We start from the raw sequence: 12,242 nt of genomic DNA on the forward strand, positions 1-12,242 counted from the left end.
CCAACTTGTGTTTGCACGCAACTACAACATTCCTTATACAATGCCATGATCATTTTTATTAATCCCTGTCCAATTCCTTTTTGCACCAGACTGTCCCAAACTTTCGTCCTGGGGACACTGTCATATGCCTTTTCAATGTCAATGAATGTCATCACCATATCATTCCCGTACTCCCAATGCTTTTCCATTAGTTGTCTCATAATGAAAATGGGCTCTATTGTTGACCTTCCACTTCTGAAACCAAACTGATTTTCCAGTATCTGATTCTCAACCCTCAACCTTATTCTACTTTCCAGTATCCTTTCCATTATCTTAGCAACATGGGATATTAGAGTAATTCCCCTGTAGTTCTTCAAAACTTTCTTATCACCTTTCTTGAAAATTGGGATGATTATTCCTTTTCACCAATCCTCAGGGATCTCCTTATTCTCCCAGACATTCCTGAGAACCTGATACGTCCACTGCAGGCCTACAGCTCCAGCTGCCTTTATCATCTCCAATGAAATTTCATCTATTCCAGCATTTTTTTCCATTCTTCATCTTTCTTACTGCCATTTCAATTTCATTCATTGTAATTTCTTTATCCATTTCTTCATCAACTAATTGCCTTTTCTGGTCGTCCATTGAATGACTGTCATCCGTTCTTATGTTCAGTAGCTTCTGAAAATACTCTCTCCATCTATTTCTTATTTCTTCTGGATTTGTTAAAATTATGCCACCTTCATCTTTCACAAATCTGGTGTTTACTTGATCTCTCTTTTTGTTTCTTAAGATACCATACAGTAATTTCTTGCTGCCCTGTGTATCATCTCTCAATTTCTGTGTGAATAAGGCCCAGCTTTTCCTCTTTTCTTCCTCCACTACTTTCTTGGTCAAATTCTTTGCCTCCACATATTTTCTTCTACTTTCTTCAGTCTTAGATGTTTTCCATGCTTTCCATGCCATTTTCTTTTCCTTCACTTTAATCTTTACCCTATCATTCCACCAGTGTGTTTCTTTGTCTTTCACATTTCCTGATGTTCTACCACACACCTTTTCTGCACATCCAACCAGTGCTTCCTTAAATCTCTTCCATTCCTCTTCAACATTCCCCACCTCTGTCCTGGGTACCAAGGGTATTATTTCCCTTTGAAATTCTTCTTGTATGCTTTTCTCCTTCAACTTCCATACTTTAATTCTTTTCTCTCTTCTTAATTGGGGTTTTTCAATCTTTCCAACTTTCAATTTTCCTATCACAACTCTATGATCTCCACCAAAGGCTTCTTCAGGCATGGCTGTTACATCTACAAGGTTCTTCCGGTGTTCTTTCTCTATGATTATATAATCAATCATAGTCTTTGTTTGTCTGTCTCCCCAACCATACCTTGTAATCTTCTGACTGTTCTTCTTCCTAAACCAGGTGTTTCCAACAATAATTTGATTCCTCATGCAAAAATCCACCAACAACTCGCCTTCTGGATTTACGTTTCCATATCCAAAGGGCCCTACAACATCTTCCTTTCCTTGTCTTTCCATTCCAACTTGTGCATTTAGATCTCCCATCAATAGTACTTCCTTATCTTCTATCTGTCTCTCCACTTCCTCTAAGAAGTCCTCTAGATGTTCATCTATGCAACCAGTTTGTGGGGCATACAACTGAAATAGATCTTTCATGCCATTTTCAAACTGGGGTCTCATCATCATCATCATCCTATCGCTGATGTACTTTGTATATTCCACATATTCTTGGATTTCTCTTCTAAGTATGATGGCCACTCCATTTTTTGCTTCAGGTCCTCCGCTGTAATACAGCCTGTATCCTTCTCTCAGAGGGATCTCCCCTGTACCCCTCTTCTTGGTCTCGCACAGTCCAAGTATGGCTATATCTTTTTCTATCATGAAGTCAACCAGTTCTTCTGTCTTTCCCGTCAGTGTCAGTACATTTACTGTTGCAATTTTGATGTAGTTTGGTGCTGGTTGCCCATTTTTCACAGTTCCCCCAGCACCTGAAGAGCTGCACGTCGCTTTTAGCAGGGGATGCCTTAACCTTTTCCGAGGCACCATATCTGCTTTGTCCATATAGGCTATTGTTACGATGGGCTTGCCACACCCGAAGGCATTTTATACCTACTGCCAGGTTCAAAATTAGGCCGTCTCTAACATGGAGACTGACGCCTTTCATAGCCGCTCCTCTGGAGTACAGACGCTACAGGTATGCCCCTTCCGCCATCTCCGCCGTACCGAAGTCCACAGTCTCCGCTGTAGATGCCGTTGAGGTCTTCACTCGTAACCCTGAGCTGGGACCCATACCAGATGTTACACACCGGGTCAGTGTGCTCTGGGACTCACATAGGCAGGGGCGCCACTCCCTGGGTAGGGCTGCCTCCGAAGAGGGTCCCTACCTGCTACCATTATTCCTCTGTCTTGTGCAATTTTCTTCCACACTGGCCTCACAGCTCACCTCAGTATCTTGCCCCAGGGGCTCTGAACTTTGGAGCATGGGTCGGCAACCACAGGGCCCTCAGCTGAGTCCTGGCATTGCTTCCTCTTACTTGTGCCAGGCTCCTCACTTTATTTCTATCCTATCCAACCTCCCTTGGTCAACTGTTGTTCATTTCTGACTCGACAGTATTAGGTTTCAGAGGCCTAGGGAGTCTTTCATTTTCGCGCCCTTTGTGGCCCTTGTCTTTCTTTGGCTGATACCTTCATTTTTTGAAGTGTCAGATCCATTCCATTTTTTCTCTCTGATTAGTGTTAATAGAGGATGGATGCCTAGTTGTACTTCCTCTTTAAACAATCAAAACCACCACCACCACCTCAGTATCTCTGACCATCTAGATCAGAAGTGGCCACACCAAACAAGGTGGGCGCATGGTACAATAGATGTATGGGTATAGATGTGTGGGTGCAGATAGCACGTTGGTTACATTAGGCTGCATTCTCATACCTCTTATCTTGCAGCAGCGGTAGTGGTATCCTCGTATGCGGACTGTTAACGTCTGATGAAATGAGACCCGTGGTATATCTGCAAACATCCCTCACTGGTGAACACTATAGGAACCTGATGTCTGATCACGTCCACCCATTTGTTTACCTTCAGCTTCCTGAAAGGAATCTTTTCCTGTAAGAAGACAATGCACTGTCTCATTGGTCCCGAACTGTGGCTAGTCGGTTTAATGATCACTCCGCATTCATGAGGATGCTTGCCTAATCCCAAAGATCCTATTGAGCATATCTGAGATGCTATCGACAGGCATCTACGCACACTAAACCCTGCTCCGACCAATTTTGCGGTAGGAGAGGTTGTGCGGTGGTCGTGGATAAGTATGGCTCCCTAATGCTTTTGATGTCTTGGAGAGTCCATGTCGCTGCCATCATCAGGGCGAAAGAAAGTGCTACATGCTACTAGCCAGCTCTAATTCAAGTGTTATTCACCTTCCACATGGATACAAACCCTGTGGATACCGAAACAAACACGTCTGTAGGTTCAGTTGTTTGAGAAAAGTGTACCTGCGAAGAACTTTTACAGTACCATGTGCTCATCCTTTGTTTGAGCAACTGTATATGCATGCTTTGTAAACCAGGTACTGATCCCATCAGACATGTTACAGATAGAGAACATTGCCATATTGCTCATCCTCAACCTCAACCTCGTAACTTGCCTAGTGTCGCTGGTGGGTGGTATTGTGAATGTGTACACAACGGAGAAGAGACGATGTACCTGTAAATATGAAGCGACATACAAATCCCATTGAGAAGAATGATGCCTTTTTGTGCATATTGGGGAACATTGTAAATTTATACTTTGTAGGCATTCTGTCATATCAAAAATATATAATGTTGAACGACACTACCATACCAAAGATGCTCAGACATATAACAGTGTTATAGGAAATGAACTTTTGCAACTAATTGCAAATTTAATACAGATTATCGACACTGGAGTAGTCTTACATAAAATCAGCTTCATGGTCCGTATCGCACTTCAATAGATTCACAATTAAGTATTTATTTATTTTCCACCTAGTCGATACAATGATTGCTTAAGGCAATTTAATGGTTAAAAGTGGTACATGTTTCGTATATTATCAACATCTTCAGCCACATAACACTGTTTAGATGAAAGATATATAAATTGACAAAGTAATGCTTTAGAGGAAATGTCCTTAAAATTAACATAAGATTGACAACATTAAAACAAATAAAAAATAAAATAGGATTCCTGTATTATTTTTGGATATTAAATAATAATCTGTAAGTTAGCATGTGTTTTATTTTAACATCATTATTTACTGTTACTCTGCAATCTTATGTGTAGGATGCTACAAATGATGGTGCTGTGAGGACAACCTTTAAAATCAATCACTTAATTGGATAGGAACTTCGACCATTCTCTAACAAGGCTGTTTGTGAAAGAATGCCTTGACATTGCTAGTGAATCTTTATTCCTCAAGACAAAAATGTAATCATGCTCGTACAACACATTGGAATTCAATGTCAGAACTGCCCCCACTGAACCCTTCTCGTCTCCCATTGCCTGCCCAGTAGAAACAGTGCACACGTGATTTCATGCCCTCCTGACCACTTTTGATCTAGATAATGGGCATCATCTTCTCCTGTGTCTGTCTCTCAGATTTCACTCTGTTTCTATCTTTGTAAATTTTTTGTGATTGTTGCATGCACCCCCTCAGCCCAGTTCTATTTATTGGACCATGGAATGTCATCTTAAAAATACTTCTGAATACTAACTAAAAGTCCTCACTAACAAATTATACATTAGAAAGAGCTCTAGCGATAGTTCATCATAAAACAGTGATTATCAGATGGGAAAGAGCTGGAAATGTGATTGCTCTCAGAATCTGAATCCCCTGCTATCCAGCTGAAGATGTTATCTATTTCTGCTAGGATTGTCGATATGTGAAGAAATCACATTCCACTTTTCTGTGTGGAATTAACTACCAGTATTAGCTGTTTGTGGAGACTTCGATCATGGAATCCACTACAAATTGGTAGGATTATTCCTTTTTTTGGAAAGAACCTAACATTACATACAATTTACAAAATAGCCATTTAATGTTAACCTAGTCAATACTTACAATACCACATTTTGTGGTTAAATATTTATAAATAATAGAAAGGTTGTGAACATGTTTCGCCTTTCTTAATGGGCATCATCAGCACAATGGATAACCTTAAAACAAATAATTACAACTAAGAACTTTTACAATTATTGATCATATAAAACTGGAATGAGATGTTGTGATGTTAAAAGTTATTTTCGATATCATGATTAGAAAGTTTGACGCGAATGTTACAAACACAAGTTAAAACTATTGTAGTACATTTTTACAATATTGTCTAAAAAATATATATCGGCATTCGTCTGGAATTGAAATGGATCCTCTTCTTTTAATTTTGGTGAAAGTCAGTGTTATTGTCGTGTTCACCACCAAGTAGATTTGAAGAAAAAGATATGTATAAAACATAATTATGTTCCTATTGTAGAAATTAGGTAAATCTGACTGACAGTCAGACTAACGCTAATAACAGAACAAGATAGACACTCCACGGCATTCGATTCTAACCATTGAGATGTACACAACAATCTGGAAGACTACTGTTTTAGCGTTAACCATTCCAACTTGTACATCGGATAAATTTTCAACGTATATTCCATTTCAACGTATTCTTACCTGAAAGTGTTTTAACCAATTTAACTCAAGAAATAACACAAATTGTTCATTCCTGACCTAATTTCTACAATAGGAACATAATTATGTTTTATACATATCTTTTTCTTCAAATCTACTTGGTGGTGAACACGACAATAACATTGACTTTCACCAAAAATTAAAAGAAGAGGATCCACTTCAATTCCAGACGAATGCCGATATATATTTTTTAGACAATATTGTAAAAATGTACTACAATAGTTTTAACTTGTGTTTGTAACATTCGTGTCAAACTTTCTAATCATGATATTGAAAATAACTTAACACCACAACATCTCATTCCAATTTTATATGATCAATAATTGTAAACGTTCTTAGTTGTAATTATTTGTTTTAAGGTTATCCATTGAGCTGATGATGACCATTAAGAAGGGCGAAACATGTTCACAACCTTTCTATTATTTATAAATATTTAACCACAAAATGTGGTATTGTAAGTATTGACTAGGTTAACATTAAATGTATATTTTGTAAATTGTATGTAATCACTAACGTCAATACGGACCGAAAATGAGATTAATGACTTGTAATATAGAACCTAACATGTTGATGTGCTGTTTTTCATGGTATTCATACCCAGTGACTAGCAATAAAAATAGCAACTGAATAGGAGGAGGAGGGCATTTCAACAATTTAACTACCATTGTTAAATATTGTTAGTGATATTGGTCTGCGCACATTCTGGCTAATAACAAACAACATGGGTCTAACACTTGTAGGGTGCATAGCATAGAGCCTCTCGAGGGAGTGAGACCCTGTAAAGTGCAGACAGTTTTGTGTTAGACCATTGGTTTAACAGCAAATACATTGTTATGGAGCTTTTTGGATTGGTAGTTGGTAATGAAAACTATGTTGAATTTTGGGTCTGTGACCATATTCCATGAATTTTAGCCAATTGCAGCGGTGGAGCTGTGGAAGGTGTGGATTATGATATTAGGTTATAAAAGTAAATATATATCTAGGGGTGGGTTTGTGGGTCTCTAACATTTGTTATGAACACATCATTTGCCTTTTGCTAGCCTATAATGTTGTGTAGACTGCAGGTCTCTTGGTAAACTTCTACCTATGCTTGGAGTTCAAGGAAGTGGTATGTGAAGGTAATGCAGTAATTAGATGTGAGAGTGCTGTAGACAAAGGTAACTATGAAGTACAGTGTGGTTAATACATGTGAGATTTTCATATGAAAAATCATGACACTGTGGTTCACATTTCATGCAAATCTGTTGTTATGCTATAGTTCATGGTAAGAGGTAAAGAAAAGTCCTTCTACACTGCAAAGTAGATGAGGAATGGATTAAGTAGATTAAAAACTGTGGGTTAGACTGTTAGCTCACAAGTTTTATCTAATGAGAGAGTCCTATCATATGATCGGTCCGAGCAAGGGGCTGTGTGGTTTGGGTCAAGTAGCTGTCAGCTTGCATTCGGGAGATAGTGGGTTCGAACCCCACTGTCGGCAGCCCAGCCCTGAAGATGGTTTTCCATGGTTTCCCATTTCCACTCCCTGAGGCAAATGATGGGGCTGTTCCTTAATTAAGGCCATAGTTGCTTCCTTTCCACTTCTAGCCCTTTCCTATCCCATCGTTGCCGTAAGACCTATCTGTGTCAGTGTGATGTAAAGCAAGTTATAAAGAAAAAATCATATGATCAGAAGTTAACCCAAAATTACATTAAAAAAGCTATGATCTAGAAAGAACTGTGACAGCAGGAAGTATGTCGGAAAGAAACCATGACCATCTGCAGCCTTTTCTTTCCAAACAACTGTAGGGCAGCAGGATAAAATTGACAAGTATTCTAACACTATTTCAGACAATTGTGAGTTTTTATTTTTCATGATCATGTATTTGATTCAACATTTGTTCCTCGTTTTTCCAGATTGTCATTGTGAACATTATTGCTCTGTTGTTTCTTATTTGTTGTCTAAATTGAATTGGATATCTGATTGGATTTATTCTCTTTCAGGGTACAATGTTTGTATATTTGCGTATGGTCAAACTGGAGCGGGAAAGTCGTACACGATGATGGGTAGGCAAGAAGAGGAAGGTCAAGCTGGAATTATTCCTCAAATTTGTCAAGATCTCTTCAGGAGGATACATAACACAACCACCGAGGAATTGAAATATTCAGTGGAGGTGAGAATTGTATTATTATTTTTGTGTGCATCAAGAAATTATTTTAAATAAAATTTAATATGGAGTTTTTTTATTAATAATAATAATAATGCTTTATTAACGGTAATACCATTTTACATAACAGTAGAGAAGAATAAACAAAACACACTAAAAACAAAGTTCAATGGAGTATAAGTAGAAAAATATGTACAGATATATACACAGGTTATATTACAAGTAAGCACAGGAAAGTAATAGTCAGTTCTGGAGATTATGTAAGTGATTTCTAAATTTTGACAATGAGCAGTTAAATATATCAATATCCACTTTGTTTAGAGATCTTGACATTCGTTCAGTGGGCCCATTGAATGCGTAGTTAGTTCTATGCCAATTTGTAGACAATGCATTCTTGAACCTTGTGCGTCTGTCTGGTACATACGTTAATTTTTGCAAGGAGTTGTGGACAATTCACCAAGGAATGAAGAATTTAAAAATGAAAAGTGTATCCAATAATTCACAGCATTGTGACAGGCTATGCAGATTTAAGGACTGTTGTAGGGATGTATAATCAATATTATCATATGAGAATCCTGCTCTAAATGAATATAGACAAAGAAATTTATGTTGTACTGAATCTAATCTATGGAGAGAGGTCTGATGAGAAGGGTTCCAAACAGGTGTACAGTTTTCTAGTATAGGGCGTACCATAGATACATACAGCAATCGCTGGGTAGCTAAGTTGGAAAATTCTCTAGAATATCTAGTAATGCAACCCAATCTTTGAAATGCTTTCTTACAAATATTTTCAATATGTTCATTAAACGATAGGTTATAACTGAATAAAACACCAAGGTTGTTAACTTGTGAAACAGGAAATAGAATGTTATTACTAAATTTGTACTGAAATGATTTTTTCTTCTTGTTTTTAAAAAAACAATATTATTTCACATTTCTCATGATTAAGTTTCAACCCATTTTGAATACAGTACTTTTCCAGATGATGTAAATCTTCTTGAAGTTTTAAACAATCAAGTGGACAATTAATTTGCATAAAATTTTTTGCATCAGTAAACAAAAGCAATTCAGATTCCTTAAGTATGTTTTTAATGTCATTTATGTAGAGAGGAAAAAGTAAGGGCAGACCCTTGAGGAACTCCACTGGTAACAATAATAGGCGCAGAAAAATGATTCCTTATTTTAACAATCTGCAGGCGATTTTTAAGATACGATTCAAACCATGAGTGGAGAGGCCCATTAATTCCATAGCCCGTTAGTTTTTGCAGCAAGATATTGTGGTCGACAGTGTCAAAAGTTTTGAGAAGTCTGTGTAAATGCAGTCCACTTGGGAGTGGTTCTCTACTGCATCCAAGAGGAAATGATAGTATAAAAGAAGATTGATACAGGTTGACCGCGCTGAAAAAAATCCATGTTGCTCATCAATGATGATGTTTCTAAAGAGAGGTGTGATTTTGTCAAGAATTATTGAGTCAAAAATTTTGGAAATATGAGAAGAAATTATAACTGGTCTATATTGTTTTATGTCAGTTTTATCACCATTTTTGAAAACTGGACTAACAAATCCTTTCTTCCATTCCACTGGAAAAACGCCTTGGTTTAATGATAAGTTGAACAGATAAAAGAGTGCTTCACATAAAATAAATGAGCAGTACTTGAGCGGGTAAGTTGAAACACCATCAGGTCCTACAGTTTTCTTTAATTCCAGAGATATCAGTTTGTTGTAAATTTCTGCCTTACTTATGTTTATAACTGATAGATTGACAGAGAAAGGATAATCATATGACATACTACTACTATTCTGATAAGAAGAATAAACAGATGAAAAGTGGTTAGCAAAAAGATAGACAATATTTTCTCCGGTATCTTCTGTAACTTCATTAAGATGCATTGTTGAAGGAATATTATTACATGACCTTTTAGAACTTAGATATTGCCAGAATTTCTGTGGATTGGAAGTAATATTTCGTTCACAGTTGGAGACATACATTGTATAGCAAGATTTAGATTCAGACTTGCATTCATTACTTAATTTTGAGAAATGCTGATAATCACTATTGAGACCTGATATTTTGTATAGCTTGTGTGCTTTCTTCTTTTCAATAATCAGTGACTTCAATTTATGATTAAACCACTTTGGGAATTTGGGAGTCTTAAAATTCCGTATAGGGATGTAAAGTTCCATGCCATAATGTAGTACTGAATAGAAAGTTTCTACTGCTTTATAAATTGATACATTTTGAAACATCACCTTCCAGCTGAACTGTGACAGATAATAATTTAGTCCATTAGTCACCCTTTAAAAAGTCAAAATAAAAACTATCAGCAGGCAAGGAATTGTATAGCTCATTTATAGGTAAAGAAATCTCTAATGCTGGGTGGTGTCTATCGAGGGAGACAATGCTTTCATTACTAGATTTTACTACAGTGGAACTGGAGTTACTGAAAACCAAATTAAGAAAGTGTTTCAGAAAATTTGGGATAGCATTAAACTGATTTAAACAGAGATAAGAAAAAGTGTCTATAACTAAACGGGACTGCATAGTGTGGTTGCCTACTGACATAAGGCCAGAAGATGTTTCTTCATTTACTATCCAATTAGATTGTAGTCACCAACAATAAGCAATAAATGGTTGTCGAGATTTGACATAATTTTTTCAACAGCACTGCAATGTTCGAAATATTTTTGGACAGGAGACTTTGGTGGAATGTATACAGCACCAATGATTAATTTTGTGGTGTTAAAAGTCAGGGACACTAACAACTGTTCAACTGTGTTAATGCACGGTATCAGAGTAGGTTTAAACCTCTTGCTAATACAGATCATTACCCGCCCATGGGATGCCTTCATACTTGTTAAAGAAGACCTATCACATCTGAAAATTGAATACGTTTCGAGTCCAAGTTCCACATCACTAATTTCATCATTTAAGTTTGTTTCGGTTAATACCATGAAGTCATAGTCAGCTAAACATGAAGAAATTTTAAGTTCAGTTAGTTTGCTTTGAAGTCCATTTACATTTTGATAGTATCCTCTAAAGTGTTCAACTAACCTTTTTATTGATATCTTTGGTGCTTTCTTAGCATTGTGTATCTGACCTCTGTGAAATGATTCCCTATCTACATTTTGTATTATATTCCTGATATAAGTTACACTTTCTAAATCATTTTCTGTATCACTTAAGTTTTTGCCAGTAGGATAGCATCCCTCCTCATTTTCTTAACTAGTTTCCCAAGAGCATTCTACTAGATATTCTATTGAGAAGTTTACCAAACTTAGAGGTTCCTTTTCTGTTAAGGTGCAGCCCATCTTTTCTAAAATCACTACCTCTAAGCCAACTATTAGCATCGACAAAAAGGACATCTCCATTACGGCATGAAATGCAAATATCGTATGGCTTTTAGTGCCGGGATATCCCAGGACGGGTTCGGCTCGCCAGGTGCAGGTCTTTCTATTTGACGCCTGTAGGCGACCTGCGCGTCGTCATGAGGATGAAATGATGATGAAGACAACACATACACCCAGCCCCCGTGCCATTGGAATTAACCAATTAAGGTTAAAATCCCCGACCGGGCCGGGAATCGAACCCGGGACCCTCTGAACCGAAGGCCAGTACGCTGACCATTCAACCAACAAGTCGGACCATTACGGCATAACCAATCAAGAGTGGAGTTTACAGCATCTATATAGCGATAATCAACATCATGATGATATAAAACGCCACTGAGACAAAGCTTTGCCGCTGGAAACCTCCTTTTTTTTATCGCAGTAATAAGCCTATCAGTTTCGGCCATTATGTCACTAGGTGCTGATAAATTATGAAGGTCATTTGTGCCAATATGAACTATCAGGGCTTCAGGATTTTCTTTAATACTGTCACTGTTTACATGTTCTGTAAGTTGACCCACTCGCATGCCTGGATAGCAGTACGCAATTCCCTCTTCAACTTCGGGCCCAACATTTCTTATCATCGAGTCACCCACTATTACTGTATGGGCTTATTTATGTACCGGTTACCGACGGGATTTTTTTTGTCTTTTCGACACTACAGCTGAGTCATGTTCTATGTTTGCATCATGATCATTAGATTCTAATACTTGGAAACTGTTTTGTGTCACTAAATTATTATTTTCAGAATCTTTAAATGCAACATGTTTCCGGTTAGGCCTAACATTCTTCGACTCTTTAAAATCTCTTTAAAATCTTTAAAATTATTTTCGTATTGTCTTGGCATTTCAACATTATTTTGCTTAAAGTTCTTCAGTTCCAGCAGAGCATTTTCTAGATCCGTTGATAACATTTTAATTATTTCATCTTTGTATGAGAGTTCAAGTTCCAGATCTCTTATTCTAATCCTCAAATGCGAGGAGTCCAAAGTGAGGTTATCGGAAACGAAATCGTCTACCG

At 37.3% G+C, this 12,242-nt stretch overlaps 1 protein-coding gene across 1 annotated transcript in view; it reads left to right on the forward strand.

The window, feature by feature from the left end:
• The window catches only part of unc-104 (kinesin family member unc-104), an 871,528-nt gene that overhangs the window by 478,615 nt on the left and 380,671 nt on the right, over window positions 1-12,242 (forward strand). The window contains exon 5 of the mRNA XM_067138474.2: window positions 7,671-7,840. Coding sequence (XP_066994575.1) covers window positions 7,671-7,840 — 170 coding nt within the window. The remainder of the gene's footprint in view (window positions 1-7,670; window positions 7,841-12,242) is intronic.

This window comes from Anabrus simplex, chromosome 1 (assembly GCF_040414725.1).
Source record: "Anabrus simplex isolate iqAnaSimp1 chromosome 1, ASM4041472v1, whole genome shotgun sequence".
In the NCBI taxonomy this organism is placed as follows: domain Eukaryota; kingdom Metazoa; phylum Arthropoda; class Insecta; order Orthoptera; family Tettigoniidae; genus Anabrus; species Anabrus simplex.